Below are 17336 nucleotides of genomic sequence, written 5' to 3' on the forward strand. Positions count from 1 at the left end.
CCTTTCTATATTTGAGATGATATTTGATTCTGGGTCACACCTACAGTATAGAGATTTACTCTCTGCATGATTTAGGCCTGGATCATGACTTGCACATGAATGTTTGGTGTCAATCTTAAAGGAGGTTATTTTTCTGTTCTATTTACTTGAGGGGAGGTCCTCTGATAACTGTTTATCAGATGGGTGTGGAGGAGTGTTTGCATTTTAGGGTATAAGGATAGCCAAAATGCAAGGTATGCATAACCATTCTGGATAATAAACTATAGGTCAAAAAAAGAATTTGTGTGAAATCCTGGCCTCATTGAAGTCAATGGCAAAACTATTGATTTCAGTGGAGCCAAGATTTCACTTATGACGTTGGAACATATGCTTGGATGCCCAGAAAAGTTTTCTTTGTTAAACAGGTTTTCATATTATTTTCCTGTCAAAGGTTGCTAATGAAACAGATGTCAGAGCTCAGATTCGACTGCAATTTCGTGATGTTAATGGAGAGCTTGTAGCTGTCCAGCGATCCATGGTTTGTACTCAGAAAGGCAAGAAAACAGAATTTAAAACTCTTGAAGGTGTCATTACCAGAATAAAGTAAGTTGTAGGTTTTTTAAACATTGTTTCTTAGTATGAGTATACATTTGTTTTATATGTAACTTTACATGTAAGAAAAGAGGTAAGCGGATAATTTATCAAAACTCACCTACTCTTTCAGATTAAATTAACAAAAAGTTACATGTAGTCCTATTGCGTTGTCTATATCAGTGTTTCTCAATCTTTTAAGAAGCAAGTACCCCCTAACTTCTGAAAATTTTAATAAATACCCCAACACTCATTATTCCACAGGATTTTATATTTACAGACTAATGAGCCATATGGTGGAAGAAGGACTGAGTATATAAGGCCGTAACATGACAGATGTTAGATCTAGTGTGGGCAGGGCTACCACCTTTACACCAGAGGTAGAAGAAGTCAAGTATGTATCTGTGCTAAAGGTGATGTTGGCCAAAGCTAGGAGGCTTTGAGCGGCATGCCAATGCTGGGGAATATAAAGCGCTGTACCAAATTTTTTGCCATAGATTTGAGAGGAGGAAGGGGTGAGAGAGAGACAGGGAAGGAAGGTGATAGAGAGTCAGGAAAAGAGGGTAACTGGTAAAATCTGGGGCTGTCATAGAGCAGTGAAATTGACAAGTTTTCTGGGCACTGGGCTTTGAGCCAGGGAGGGGGGCTGCCACCTGGGCAAGTTGCAGACAGCTGCCGCCTAGCTGCCAGCCCAGGAGGTGGATGACTGCCACCCAATCCAAGCTGGGGCAGAGGAGACTTCCATTCCTGCTAGGACCCCGGGATGTGGGCAGGCAGCTGCTGCTTGTCTTCAAGCCGGGGCACGGGTGGCTGCCACTCAGCTGCGAGCCCAGCTCAGAAGATGCAGGAGGCTAACACTGGGCTCCCATCGGGGAGCTGACACCCGGCGGGAAGCAGGGGGCTGCTGCCTGCCTCTCAGCTCGGAGCGGGATCTGGCAGGAAGCGGGGGGCTGCCGCCCGCCTTCCCCAAAAGCCAGTGGCTGCTTCCTGCCTCCCAGCTGGGAGCTATGACTGGGAGGGAAGTGGGGGCTACCACCTGCCTTACCCAGAAGCCAGGGCCTGCCACATGCCTCCCAGCTGGAGCTGGGACCAGGTGGGAAGTGGGCTGCTGCTGCCTGGCTTCCCCAGAAGTCAGCAGCTGCCACCCACCTCCCCTTCACTCTGTTTTTCCCCGGATACCCCCTGCCTGTGTCTCGCATACCCCCAGGGATACGCATACCACAGGTTGAAACAGTATAGTCTATATGTTTTATTTATTACAAGAAATCCCAAGATTTAATGGGTAAAACTTTCAAAATTGCTGAAGTCTCGTTGATTTTCAGTGGACTTCAGCACCTAAGTCACTCAGTGATAGTTTAATTGTGAAGGAGTTGTTTATACACTATATTCACTTTATGTCCTGTTGGCACTGAAGAAGTCAATTAATGTAATTTGGTGAGGAAATAGTCCCATTGCAACTCATTCCAAGTATCTATCTGTTTATTCGACTCTCATCTCTGACATTTTTTTAAAAAGAGCATTTCTTTTTCATTAATCACTATGTTTTTTGCTCCCTCTGCTGGTTATGCAGTCACAGTTAGCAAACTGATGCTATATACACAACTAACGTGACATTAAGCTAAAGAAAAATTGTTTGAAATCAAAGGAATGCTGTATCAAAATCCATTTGGTTGGAAATGAGGTATTCAGAGTTAAAAATGGAAGAGGAGTGAGAATAATGAGGGGCAAAAACATTTACCGTTGTAAAAATAATAATTTGTGACTTAGTATCAAAACAAGTGGGGTTAGAATGTTGAAATTATACAGAATGTTATTTATTTCAGAAAAAAATCATAGCTGTACAGCAACCACTAGTCATCTTATTGTTATGCACTTTCTTAATCTATATACACAGGCTTGGAGAGAAGGTCAGTCTCAGTTCCAAGTGTGCAGAAATTGACCGAGAGATGATCAGCGCCCTTGGTGTTTCCAAATCTGTGATTAACAATGTCATTTTCTGTCATCAAGAAGACTCCAACTGGCCTTTAAGTGAGGGAAAGGCCCTGAAACAAAAATTTGATGAGATCTTCTCAGCAACAAGGTTTAGTTCTTTCCATAATGAACATTATTACTGTAAAGTATGCCTTCGATTTAATTCTAATTGTTTAAATGCTCACTAAAATGCTCATGCTACAGTGTTGATTTCATTCACAAAGATGCATGTGCCAATAGGATTTGAAATTTACACATGGCTTTCCTTTTGAAAGGTATATTAAAGCATTGGAAACTCTTCGTCTGGTACGTAAGAAGCAAAGCCTGAAGGTAAAAGAGTGTCAAACAGAACTGAAATATCTAAAACAGAATAAAGAAAAAGCACATGAAATTCAAGATCATCTTAGTAATAGGGAAGCTCATCTGGCTGCTTCTAAGGAAAATGTAAAATCTATTGAGAATCAACTTAATCCTCTAAAGGTAATTTTGTTTGTATGATGATGTAATTAATTTTTTTATTGTAATACTGTACATGTTCACTAGGAGAGAGAGAGTAAAGGTTGCTTGCTATAGGAATTTCCTGACTTCTGTATGATTAAAATCTCTCAAGCTTAATATTGTATTATCATCAGAACTTAAGAATGACCATACTGGGTCATACCAAGGGTCCATCTAGCCCAATATCCCTGTCTTCCAACAGTGGCTAATGCAAGGTGCTTTAGAGGGAATGAACAGAACAGGTAATCATCAAGGATCCATTCCCTGTTGCCCATTCCAAGCTTCTGGCAAACAGAAGCTAGAGGCACGTCAGAGCATGGTTTTGCATCTCTGCCCATCCTGGCTAAAATAGCTATTGATGGACCTATCCTCCATGAACTTATCTAGTTCTTTTTTTAACCTTGTTATAGTCTTGGTCTTCACAGCATCCTCTGGCAAAGAGTTCCACAGGTTGTGTATGGTTGGGATTATGTTTTCCAATGTGCATTACTTTGCATTTATCAACATTGAATTTCATCTGCCATTTTGTTGCCCAGTCACCCAGTTTTGTGAGATCCCTTTATAACTCTTTGAATTCTGCTTTGGACTTAACTATCTTGAATAGTTTTGTATCAGTTTTGTTTTGATGGGGGATTTTTTTTCCCCATTTAACCATAAAATTCAGAGCAGAACTTAGAGGTCATTTTCATCATGACAAATAATGAAATTGTACGAGTAGAATTTATATTCAAAGATGTGGTGGAAATGATCTGATCTTATCTTTACACCATCTTGGATCAATTTATTTTTTCTTATATTTAAATTAATTTACTTCCAGTTTGGGATTTTCAGGCCAAACTTTGAAAGAACATGTATCTTTCCTGTCTTAAGATGTCTGGTTGAGTAACAAAACTTTTGGAAAAATTCACAATCTTCAACATTTATTCAACAGCTGATTTTGGAAGATTGATTATAGTATCTGCTTTAGTTTCATACGGTGGCATATTTTCTTATCTATTAACTTCCCCTGAAACAATATATTAACACTTGAATATGCCATCAGCAATGGGGAGAAAAACATCTATACAAAACCCACTTCCTGCCTCTAAGTAAATAATACCTAGAGCCTATTTTACAATGGTGCCATGACACATTCCATATCTACAACCAGTACAGATAAATTATAGCAATTCTTGTTCCTGTAACTCTTCCATTAGTAGTACAGTGAGGCATCCTAGTGCAGAAGTTTTTAACCACAGTATGCAGAAAATTGACTACTAGATATATTTTAACTTCTTTTAAAGATATTAAATACATTGCTTACATATTGTGCTGCATCTACTTAGACAATCAAGTCAAATGTGCTAAGCACCTTAACTATTCAGTAGCTGAGGGAAGAGCATTTTTTTTTATGCAAGTCCATGAGGGAACCAGGCAGCCCTTGCTGATGAGTACAGCCTGTAGGTATGTGGCCTACATATTCTAACTGGCCAAGCAGCAAAGGAGGGAATTACAGAAGCCCTGCTTATAGTCATTAGCAGCACATCTGATCACTGCACTTCTAAAGAGATTGCACTTTACCCAAAAATGACATGGAAGGTCAAAACCAGAGGGTTGGACTGTTGGATGTGTCATAAGATGGGCATTGGCTATGTTTGAAGCTTATTCTTACCACGTACTATGCCACCTGGAAGTGATATTGAGGATCCATAGGGGAATTGTCCAGGCAGGGTGCCTTAAACTGAGATGGTGGTTCAGTGGATTAAACAAATGTTTTAAACGGGTAGATATGGCATGTCTTACACCTTAAGGAGCAGATTCTGCAAGGCTACTTGTTGTCTGATGTCAAGAGGAGCAGTGTTGTCTTATGGTGCTTGTTATATGCATGGTTTCATTCAACTGAATGGCCAGTAGTCCTGTGTGAAGTGAGACAAGACACACCAGGGAGCAGCACTGTGTTACAGAATAGCACAAGGCAAGCCCAGGGATTCTTACTGGCTGTGCATTGGTTTCCCAGTTAGAACCATTCAATTTGCTGATTAGGCTGTTTCTTGTCTTCATTTTCAGCAATGTTTTGGTAAGGTGTTCCTTGAAAATCAAAGTGCAGCCCAGTAGAACAGCTAGCTACATAGGCTTTGGGTCATCGTCCAGCCTTTGTCTATTCAGGAGGATGTTGACAGTTTGTTGGCCTTTAGGTGATATAGATGGAAGGAGCTGGAAACTGTCTTTTTGGTACTAGGTTTGTCTCCATCTTTTAATATAGTAGGCCACCTCTTTTATGTCAGCATTCAGGAGTTGTAGGTGATTGGAATCCTGGTACTGTGCTACCAGACAGATGTCATGACATAGCTAAAACATGTGGAGTGGTATTGGGAAGGTCATTTGTGAAGAGATTGAAATGTGTTGGTGTTAGAATTGAGGTAAACCGTTGTTTTGAAACCTCCAGGAGCTGTTTGTTGTTGCTTTTGGGGTTTTTTTTTGTTTGTTTGTTTGTTTGTTTGTTTTGTCCAAGCATAACTTGGAATTAGCAGCCTCTCAGCAATAGTTCCACAGCCATGACAACCCACTTTAGTAGGATCAATGACAGTTTGTATAATAGGCCTGTATACCAGATTGTGTCATATGTAATAGTAAGGTCTAGGAATATTGCAGCTGTGTTCTGCCTGCTCTGAAGGCCATTCTCAGTGAGTGCCAGCATTTAATCACAGGCACTGAGGTTTGGTCTGAAACCTGCGTGATCAGCAGTGGGGGAAATTCTTTGAAGGCTAAGATTTCAAGTAATTTGCTAATATTACTTTTCCATGTAAGTATCTACTGTAGTTGCTGCAGGAATGCTGTCTCATTAGGATGGGAGGTGATCCACAAAACAATGTCTTGATTAACATGTGGGGCATGGTATGAAAAGATTCGAGAACCATTGCCCTACTGTTTAAAACTCCTTATGAACATGTAGGTGCTGAACATGACCCATTTTTAAAATATAGTGTATTTAAACAGAAATATTGATTATAAAATCCAGAAACTGTAGTGAAGTTAATTTACTTTAGCTTTTTTTTTTTTTCAGAACCGTCTGTCAGAAATTGAACAGAATCTTGCAAAAGTAATGAGACTTGACAATGAGATTAAAGCTCTGGACAGCAGGAAAAGGCAGATGGAAAAAGATAACCAGGATTTGCAACAGAAGATGGCAAAGGTTTGCCTTATAAATCCCATGTCACCATCCTTCATCCTAAAAAAAATCAGCAGCAGTCACGTATTACAGAGTGAAATATACATTTGTTATAGAATGAACCATAAATTTTTTAAAACTTGTGTACTCATACCCAGAACAGTGTATTTTTGTTCTGCTGGTTTTATTTTACAGACATTTTGGGCCACAATTGTAAAACTGAATGCAGAAAGATCTGAATGTTTTAAATGTACTCCGTGGCGTACTCTTTGATAAATAAATAATTAAAATACTTTTTAAAAAAATCCCCCACTAGCAAAGTCCCAGCCCAAGAAAGCACTTAAAAATTCAAATAGTCCTATTCAGTTCAGTGGGACTACTCATATGCTTAAGTGTTTTTCTGGATCAGGAGGCAAAGTTTATAAAAACTCAGTAAAAAAGGTGCAAAGAAACCATGAGAGATAGTGGCTATGGTTTTAAAATTTAAAGTGTGGCTGACCCTCCTAATCAATACAGTTTTATCATCAGTCACCAGCATTGGTTGATGTATTCAAGCATGTGAGATGCAATAGGTTGTTGCATAATGTAGTTAAGTAGTAATACAGATATCTATAAACATTATTTTGCATGTATGATTTCTGTGCAATTTACAATGATACTATAAAGTGAATTTTCAGCATGCTGCAGCTCTCACTGAGAAGAGCAACCTGACAACCATGTGTATTAAGGAGTGGCCACCATCATCAGAATGGTCTCTAGAAATAAATGGCTTAAATACAGCAAATAGCTGTTAGAATACAATGTCATGAAGGTGTATTACTTTTTGATTTAGTGGAGAGATGGGGATTAAAACTGTTGTTACCTTTCCCTTCAAGATCTACAGAATAGAATGAACTGCTCAGTGTGGTGAACAATGGGATCAATGATTTTATAAAGTAGTGATGACTGATCATGACCATATATGAATTGCGTTAATTGGCAGTAGAGCAACCCAAACTTGACCTACAAGTACAAGGGCATCTCTTGCCATTAACATCTCAAATCTTCCTATTTAAAATAGCCAGTGAAAGAGTTAGTGGTTCTTTCATTATGTGCTAAATATATTAAATTGTTTTGATAGCTAGAAAGAATTTGTCCAGGAGCGCATATCACAGAAAGTATATATCATATTTTTTTATCAATGTGAAAAAGGGGAATCTCTTTATTGGACCCAGATAATTTTACTTAGTTCTTGTGACTTAACTCCTGCAGTAAAAAAGTTTAGTGAAGCTAATCCAAAATACCTTTTAATCCTCTTATGGTAAAAAATTACAAGTCTGATAATGTTATCCTTTTTTATTTTATTCTGTGTTTAACATTTGGAAAATGCATAATGTAGTTTATAAGCACAGGCAAAATGCTTTGTTATAAATCGGTTTAAAAAGCTAACTTTTTAATGCTGCTGTATACTGACTGCACAGGTTTTTCAAGGAACAGATGAGCAACTAAGGGATATGTACCAGAACCATCAGAGAACAGTAAAGGAGAAGGAAAGGAGATTAACAGACTGTCAACGTGAGCTGGATAGAGCAAGCAAAGAGTGTCAGAGATTCAACAAAGAGAAATCAGAATTACTTGTTGAACAAGGTATAATAGGTTGATTTTTTAAAAAATAATTAATGCAAAAATATTGTCGAATACATAGGCATGCGCAACACATTTCATTAGGGTGTGCATCCAGGAAATCTGCCAGCTCCTTCAATTTCTGCGGCAGCTTGTCAGTTTCAAATTTCAATTTTCCAGGTTGTTTTTCAGGCAGGTTGTATTTCATGTGATTTCTCTAAAATTCCCTAAATACAAAACATCCCCTAAATACCGTGGATCTTGTTCTGTATAGCTTATTAATTATTTCAGGATATGTACATTAATTACAAGTTTTATGAAAATTTCTGTAAACAGAAAATGTCATAAATACAGTTAAAATAATATCAATATGGGATGGTATAGGTAATAATTATCTTTGGAAGGATTATAAAATGGAACAGGATTACTCAGATAGTAAAAGCATGACTTTTAAATGTTTAATATTCCTTCTTGGTGTTGTGGTAATTAACCTCTTAGGTTCTTTGTTCTTGGTTTAGACAATTACCAAAATTCCTTAATAGGATAAATTAAATTAATACACATGGAAGGGAGGGAGGTTATTGCTTTTCTACTTAAAACAATTTAAAAACCTATATACTGAATTTTGTATGGATTTAGAAAGAGAAAAATGTGAATGTGAGCTGGCAGTTTAATGTTACTTTCAGAATTATGTGATTTGAATTGGCTGAATGATTAAGGTCACAAAATAGGCACTTACAATAGAAAAGTGAAAATAATCCTAAATACTGGTGGCATCTTATCTCCTGCTGATCTGCCACTGCATTTCTTTGCCCCACCAATTAGCATTATTGCATTAGAAGAAATGGCTTTTTGTTAAATTGGTCAAAGAAAACACATTTTGCTTTTAGAGTTTTTTTAAAGTCTGTACAAAATACAGACTGAGAACTGAAATGCCTTGTTTCATTGCAAGGCAAGTTAAAGCTGTGATCTGCCGTTAAGAATTACTAGTGCAGACTCTGCCTTCATGGAGTGTAAATGTAGATCATGTTGAGGTCTACAAATGGGGCCTAAAATAGGGAAATGATAAAATGTTCAAAATGCGGGAATAATGGCAATACCAATAGACCTTTAAAAGGGTATTGTCAGGTAGTTTAGACACAAAATTCAATTTTAATGTTTTTTTTTTAAAAAGGGAATTTACAAGATTGTTTGTAGAAGCATTTTTTAAAAAATTAGTTAATATTTTTATTTATTTTAAAAGGATAACATCAAACTTAAAATCTAGTCTTTTAAAAAAAAAATACAGATAAATGTTATGGATACTACATGAGACAGCCATCCCAGTGTTTGTGGCTCTATAATCATGTTTTCCTATTTTAAAAAATTGGAAGGAGGAGGGAGTTCTCCCCTGCTGCTGTCTAAAAGGCCCACACGGACAGGGAAAACTGACTAAAGGTCCAGTCCTGCAAACACGTTCACAGGCAAATGAGCATAGTCCCACCGAGTTCAGCTGCAAGGTTCAACTGTTGACTACTTGGGGGGAAAAGTGACAACGTTCTTTCAGATGTGCAAAGTAAAAAATTGAAAAAATAAGGATTTTTTTCCTCTGATGTCTGTCAATTCTAGAAATATTATAAATTACTTGAAACAATAGTGGGTAAAAACAAATTTCCAACAGAAGTGAGTTGGATTTTTTTGTTTGTTTTTCAGTTGTGTCCCCCTTACGACTTGTTTATACACTGTGGTTACATTGGTTTAACATAAATCAGTTTAAAAACTAAATTAATTCAGATAAGCTGTTGCAACCCACTGTGTGGGCACACCTGTGTTGTTTTAAATATGGGTGTATTCTGTATGTTATTCCTGTAAATTTACCGGTGAAGACTAAACTGGTAAAAGTCATGTAGAAATTATTTTAGGGTCCATACACAAAGTTGCCCTATTTTAATTAAATTGATTTAGCATCACACTTTTAGTGTGAAACTGTGTGTGTAGAGCAGACCTGACTAAAAATAAACGTGACCTTATTTAATCTATGTTCATTGTCCAAGCTAAGGGAAGTTCAAAAAGTAAACAGCTAGCATAAATAGTGATAAGTAAACTAAATTCCCTGTGTTAATAAAGCTAAAGTGGCATTAATAATATAAGAAATGAAACTTATTTCTTTAGTTCCTAGAAGCTGCTAAAATTCATTTATTGATGCATGCAATTTAAAAAATTTGAGTAGAAACATCCCTCCCAAATGATTTGCATATTAAACATTATCAGATATAAGTAACATAATCTATTCTTGATGTATATAATTCTAAATGTGTAAATCCTATTTTTGTGTGTGTTTGTGCATGTATGCGTACAAATATGTGTGTGAAGGTCGTCTTCAGCTGCAAGCAGATCGTCACCAGCAGGACATCAGGACCAGGGATTCGTTAATCCAGGCTTTGGCAGCACAGTTGGAATTAGATGGTTTTGAACGAGCACCTTTTAATGAAAGACAAATTAACAATTTTCACAAGCTTGTGAAAGAGAGACAAGAAAGAGAAGCAGAAACTGCCAGTCAGTTAATGGTAACGATTTTGTCACCTTAATGCATTATCATAATTAATTCCCATAATATTGGTTCTTATAATGCATGTGAGTTGACAGCAATGAAGTCATCAGGAGTTGTGTTCTTTATTTCCTAGTCAAATGTTCACAAGGAACCTACATTACCATTATGTGCATCCTAATCTCACAATTCTAATATTACACACAACTGTCAACAACTTTAGAATATGTTTGGCATTGTAAGTTGTTTCAGCCAGGAAGACCTTGCAAGGACATCTTATATATGTATTTTTTTTTATTTACAAAGACAATGTAATTTATTACGAGCTCTAATGTAGTGAAAACCCATTTAATACTTAGATTGTAAATTCTGTTGGGCAGGGACCATCTTTTTGTTCTTTGTTTATACTGTGCTTAGTGCAGGGGTGGTCTGATGCATGACTGGGGCCCTTAGGTAGTATGGAAATACAAATAATAATAATAATAATAATAATTAGGTTTAACATGAATGTCTAGAGTTGGCTGGAAAAAAATTCTTCTTGCCCATGAAAAATTTTGAATTTTTGAAAAAAAGCTTTTATCCCATAGCAGGAGAACTGAAATGGAATTTTTCAGCTTGCTTACATGATTGCCTGACTCTTGCTAGGGGAACTAAGGAGTCAGGATACCTGACTTCCCAGACAGGTGGCTCTGTGGGCTGCCCATCTTAGGGAGCCGCCTTCCCAGGCATTCAGGGAGCCACAGCTCCCAAGCTCCCCACCAGGTGAACAGCTGAGGAGCTAGGAAGGTAGACAGGTGAGCTGGCAGGAAATCAGGCAAGTTTTTGTTGGAAATTTGCCTGGTTTCTGTCAAAAAATTTTGTCAAAATCAACACTTCCCTGTAAAACAGTTTGATTTCGACGAGTTGATATTTTCCAACAGAAAAATGGTTTAATGGAAAATTTCCAACCAGCTCAGTTAATGTTCCAAAATATTTCAGCATGTTGCATTGGATAGGTGCCAATCTGGTCATAGTGATTGCTTAGAAAAAAAATATGTAGGGGGAATGTATAAAGAATTCAGCTGCATGTAATTGCTTAGTGACGTGTTGGATGGCTTCTTTGTTCAGAGAGAATTTGCAGAAAAAGAAACAATGAAACAAAAACAGATAGATGAAATAAGAGATAAGAAAACTGGACTGGAAAAAACCATTGACCTGAAGTCAGACATTCAAAATAAGAAACAGCTTGAACTGAAGAATATGAAATATGAACTGAATAAGTTGGAGGGGTCTTCAGACAGGATACTGGAACTGGATCAGGAACTCGTCAAGGCTGTAAGATTTTTATATTTGAATAATTTAAACAAATACACAACTGAAAGCATATTCAGTTGTCTTGCTGCTTCTGATCAAAGTATTACAAATGTGGACAGCAGTGACATAGTGAAAAAACTTGACCACTCCTGCCATCCCAAAAAACCCCAAAACCTATATTATATTCTCTCTGAGTGAACTATATTTTACTTGTTGGAATCAGGGACAAAGAAAAATCATGAGTGAAGTGCACATGGTGCCATGTTTTTCACAGTTATAAGTAAGGGTAAGATTATGTCACAGAAGTCATGGATTCCATGACTTCCAGAGACCTCCATGACATTTTGTGCTTCAGCCCTGGGGGAGGGTGTTTGAGGTAAGGGTGGGACCGGAGCTGTCAGCCAGCAGCGGCCCCCGCAGCTCCCAGCTGCTGTGGGCAACAGGGACCCGGACTTCCAAGTCACTGCTGGTGGCGGGGAAAGCTAGAGCCTCTTGCCATTGCATGGGGACCCAGATCTCCCTGCTGCTGGCCCCAGAGCTCCAAGTTGCCATAGGCAGTGTGGGAATCTGGAGCTCCCTGCTACTGTGGGCTGCAGGGGGGCGCACAGACCTGGAGCTCCAAGCTGCTGTGGGGGGGGGCCCTGCAGCTCTGAGCTGCAGGCAGTGCAGGCCCCACAGACCCAGAGCTGCCAGCCGCAGCACCAAACTGCCACAGGCAGCAGGGGCCCTAGAGCTGTCAGCTGCAGCAGCAGCGGGTGTTGGGCCCTCCCACCTCAACCCAAGCGGGGCTCGAACTCTCTTCCCCCCCCCCCCCCCATTTTGTCACCATTATATTTAGTCAAAGTCAGGGGCAGGTCATGGGTTTCCATGAACCCTGCCCCTGACTTTGACTAAAAATAATCATGACAAAATCTTTGCTTTAATTATAAGCTTGTAACAAGCCATCCCTATTCAAAAGCAAGTTATCCAATTCCTGACTCCTTATTTGTGCCTTTCTAGCAAAATATTTTGTTCTTTGCTTACAACTGAAGAATTGAATGCATCATGGAATTTCTCCACGTAGTCTTTCCTTTAAGGAAAACTCTTAAGTATCGTTTAACATTCACTGGATGCCAAAAACCAAAGAGCAAACTGGATGTGGATGAGGCATATTGAAGCCATGTTCTAGCTATCTAGCACCTTCTTAGGGAAATGAAAACTCTTTTTTCTTCTCTTATATTAGCACCCATCAACATAGTGGATGAGCAATTGGGGAGGCTGTGCAATCTTTTTGGAGTCTTAGCATCAAATGCCTTCTTTTCTTTGTTTTACATCCCTTGCTTACCGTCCCATGTCATAGGTCTCACCCTATTATGTGGAGTGTTTTTAGATGATGTAATTGTCATTCCTTTATCCACCAGAGATATTGCTGTTGAGTAATGAAAAGTACTCCCTTTCTCTTGCCTCATTGTCAGTCTGACTTCATTAGTCTTGTTCCTCAAAATTGGCATAATTATAAATCACATTTAAAAATAAATCTTTAGTTAATTTTATTATTCTGTTTAGGAACGTGAACTCGATAAGGCTGAGAAGAATAGCACTGTAGAAGCTCTTGATTTGGAGGTACAAGAACTTCAAAATGAGAAAGCAAACCTGGACAAGGTTCTTCGGAAATTGGATCAGGAGATGGAACAGATAAACTTGCATACCACGACAATCACCCAAATGGATATGTTGAGGAAAGACAAAGTAGTGTATTTCTTTTTATTTTCCTAATATTATCTCCTTATTAAGAAACTTACATGAAGTTAATATCTTTCATAGAGGCTTTATGAGGAACAGTTATTTGTCAGAATCTTACATCATTAATAGGATAAAAATTGTTTGTGCCTTTTAAAAAAATATGTAACTTTATAAGTACTACACACTGAATAAAATAACAGTTTGGGAATATAGAAAAGTTTATTTTAAGACTATTTTGTTCCCCAAGGTTGACAAAGAGGAACAGATCAGAAAAATAAAATCTAGGCATGTTGATGAATTGACCTCATTGCTGGGATATTTTCCTAATAAAAAACAGCTTGAGGATTGGCTTCATACTAAAACTAGAGAGATTAATCAGACAAGAGACAAGCTTGCCCATCTTAAGTAAGTATTCATTTACTTGATTCTGGATTCAGAATTAATTTCTGAAGTTAGTTCATTTTGGAATTGGAGAGTTTAATCCATTATTTTTGTTTCCTTACTACAGTTACAGTTTTATAATGGTTGTTGTTTACTGTTGCAGTGTGCAACAAAATATACTGCTGGTTATTTAATTCATAACTAATAGCAAATAAAACAGTGCTTACTATTAAAGTCACTTGCAACATGTAATATTTCCTGTGTTGCATTGAAGCAACATTTTAGACTTCTTTGCTATTATATAGTCCCTGCTGAACGAGTGTCATTGATTGCATTATTTGAATAAGTAAATTAGTCTTTGGTTTTCCTAAACATGTCACAGACTGATTGTTTCCTAACTGGAGTATCATGTTTCTCTTGTATGATTACGTATCTGTAATTGTATTTTGATTCTGTGAAATGATTTGACAAATAGATTTAGTAACATCAGCACACTAATGATATACATCACACCTCTGTAAACAAAATAAACTGTATATGTTGTTTAGGTTAGATTTGATTTTTTTTACTGCTACTAGTTTTAGCAGTGTTTTTTTTGTTTTTTTTTTTAACCCCAATTCTTTTATTTAATTTAGGTCCACTCTTTATTTTCCCTGATATGTACTGCAAGACATTGAACCAGAGTTTATGAATTAAGTGTATGAACACTGATGCTTCTTCCAAAAGCTGCTATTTAATTTGTAGTAGGCAGCTACGGCTCATCATCTTAAAATTAATGCATATTTAAGGTCAGAAGGGACCATTATGCTAATCTAGACTACCCTCCCGCATAACACAGGCCAAAAAATCTCACCCAGAAATCTCTACATCAAGCCCATAATTTCTGTTTTAAAAATTATTGAGGCCCCAGTCCTGCAATAGGATAAATATTGGCAGACCTTCTATAGCTGTGCAGAATCCAGTTGAAGTTCATGATACTCCATATAAATATAAGGGTCTATTCGTGCAGCTCTGGTTACAAGATTTGGAGCATAATGATACTACAAGATTCAGAAACATGAAACATAATGATCAGTCAAGAAAGATACTTTTCTTGAAGAAGAGAGACAATTTGGATTGGTTTTCTTCCCTCTATGGTTGTCGAATCAATATTTTATTCAAGAACATAGGTCTGAATTTTTTATATTGGAAATACCACTTACCAGGTACATTCTGTAATGGACTTACGTTATTTGCTTATAACTGTTAGGAAGCAGTCTAATTTTAGAACTCCTAACAAAGATATATATTCCTTATGTGACTTAACACCCTTTCGCAAGAATACTTAAGCCAAAAGCTGGCTCAAAATATTTTTTTAAAATTGTGTAGTACATAAGTGGAGTAAACAATAATAAAAATAAAAACGAGAGTCCTGTAGCACTTTAAAGACTAACAAATTTAATTTCTGCAGAAATTCTCGTTGTTTTTGCTGTATACAGGCTAACACAGCTACCCCTCTGGAATAATAAAAATGAAATTCAGATTTCATTTCTAGAAATGGACTCCAGGAATAAGCTAGAAAACAAAAGTAATATCTTGGCAGTAGACTTTTGAAATGCAACATTTTATCCCATTATTCAAATAAGCAAATAAACAGTGTTGTCCAATACTTATAGTATTGGAAAGTATTCCTTATAGATTAGTTTTTCAGACAAAACTGGCAGAATCTGTCCAATGTGAATTTGAGATTCAAGCTAACCTGATAGTTTCTGGGCTATAATAGTTTGTAAGCTTGTTTTGGTGCCCTTCTTTAATACAAGAATTCACACATTCCTGTTTCAGCAAAGAACTAGCTTCAGCAGAACAAAATAAAAATCATATCAGTATTGAGCTAAGGAAAAAAGAAGAGCAATTATCCAATTATGAAGACAAACTTTTTGATATTTGTGGAAGCCAAGATTTTGATAGTGATCTATTTAAACTTCGGGATGAAATTGAAAAAACTTCAAAGCAGCGAGGTAAGTTTATGTATTTCTTCACTGTCTTCTAAAGTTATTTTAAAATTTAAATTCCAACGCTTAAGACAGTAAAATTGCTTTTATATACAGTAGTGGGTCCTTATCTTTGTTTGGGAGATGAGCAATAGTTAATATAAAATTTGATATACAGCCCACTCCAAAGATGCCATGTTAAAGAATAAAATGAAATTCAGTCTTTCTTAGGTTTATTCTTTTAGTTCTAGATTGCATGTAAACAGCCACAAAAATATTTTCATTCTCTCAATCAATTTGCTACCTTATTACTTCATTCTTCTAAATTTATTGGTAGCTGTGTTGACTTAGTAAATACGTAAGACCTGATCCTGGATTGTGTCAAACCTGGGAGGATATTCCGTTCCCTGGATCTGCCAGCTATACAAATCAGTGCAAACTAGCAACTGCAGTGTGGTCACAGATGTGGCTTGTCATACCTAATGTTAGCAGAAAGATCTGGTAGTATTCAAAGAAAATTACAGTCACTTTCACAATTCATTTATTTAAGAGAGCAATTTAGGATAAAATATTCCCTTTTTCTTCTAATTTCATGGGTATCAACTCTGTTTCCCTTTACAGTGCTACAATTTATTGTTGCAGATTTGATTATTCACTGCTTTAATTGACAAACTTTAATTTACTCTTTTAAAAATAGCTATGCTAGCTGGAGCCACAGCAGTTTATTCACAGTTTATTACACAGCTGACAGATGAGAACCAGTCATGTTGCCCAGTTTGTCAGAGGGTCTTTCAAACAGAGTCAGAACTGCAAGATGTAATTAGCGATCTCCAGTCCAAGTTACGTCTTGCTCCAGATAAACTAAAGTCAACAGAGTCTGAGCTTAAAAGAAGAGAAAAGAAACGTGATGAAATGATGGGGCTTAAACCAATAAGGTAAGGTACCAAGCAGAGTATGCTATGCCTCTTGTTACACGCTTTTACAAGGAATCATGAGGAAAATACTTTGGGAGTAGATAATTCAACTCTCAAAACACTAACCCACAGAACTGTCATATAATAACCAAGAGCTTTGTTCTCTACTCTGTTTAGGCTGTGCTATTGTTTGACAGTTACAGTACTTCCACATTTCTGTAGGAGGTTAGGCAGAGGAATTGATTAAATATTGCTTTTTCATGGTCATTTCCAGTATAAAAAAAACTGTTTTTTCCCCACTTTTTAACATCCTTATAATTAAAATGGTGAAATGATTTATGCTGTTACTAAAATGTCTTCATTGTGTTTCATGTTAAATTTGTTTGCCATAAATGCTGAAGTGTAGGCTGTATTGCTAAAAACACTGTTAATCAAGCTCACCATTTTAGAAACATTTTGTTACAGGAGAAAATCAATCAATTATTTGTATTAATCTCTTTCTGTTTCTGAGAAGGTTGTGTGTATTCAGGCCTTCTGGAGCAGGAGCTCTTAACTTGGGGTCTGCAGGGACTTCCTTGTGGGTCCCCAGCATCTCCTCTTTATTCCTGAGGTTCAAGTGTGTGTGTGTTTTCCTGCCTTTTTTGGAATCCGTCCTTGTCTCTGTATACTGCTAACCCATTCCTGCATGGATTGAATGTTATCCCTTAATATTAGATATTCCTAAGGAACAGTTTAATTGT

The 17336-nt window shown here is 37.1% G+C and overlaps 1 protein-coding gene across 1 annotated transcript in view; it reads left to right on the forward strand.

Moving 5' to 3' along the window:
* RAD50 (RAD50 double strand break repair protein) overlaps nucleotides 1–17336 on the forward strand; it is a 96144-nt gene that overhangs the window by 59868 nt on the left and 18940 nt on the right. Inside the window, exons 6-16 of the mRNA XM_067566431.1 lie at nucleotides 431–582; nucleotides 2465–2650; nucleotides 2817–3021; nucleotides 6083–6211; nucleotides 7648–7813; nucleotides 10142–10335; nucleotides 11424–11630; nucleotides 13155–13337; nucleotides 13579–13736; nucleotides 15534–15709; nucleotides 16380–16617. Of these exons, the coding sequence (XP_067422532.1) occupies nucleotides 431–582; nucleotides 2465–2650; nucleotides 2817–3021; nucleotides 6083–6211; nucleotides 7648–7813; nucleotides 10142–10335; nucleotides 11424–11630; nucleotides 13155–13337; nucleotides 13579–13736; nucleotides 15534–15709; nucleotides 16380–16617 (1994 nt within the window). The remainder of the gene's footprint in view (nucleotides 1–430; nucleotides 583–2464; nucleotides 2651–2816; nucleotides 3022–6082; nucleotides 6212–7647; nucleotides 7814–10141; nucleotides 10336–11423; nucleotides 11631–13154; nucleotides 13338–13578; nucleotides 13737–15533; nucleotides 15710–16379; nucleotides 16618–17336) is intronic.

Source organism: Emydura macquarii, unplaced genomic scaffold, assembly GCF_026122565.2.
Source record: "Emydura macquarii macquarii isolate MOO-44397 ecotype Brisbane River unplaced genomic scaffold, CSIRO-AGI_Emac_v2 contig_2768, whole genome shotgun sequence".
In the NCBI taxonomy this organism is placed as follows: Eukaryota; Metazoa; Chordata; order Testudines; family Chelidae; genus Emydura; species Emydura macquarii.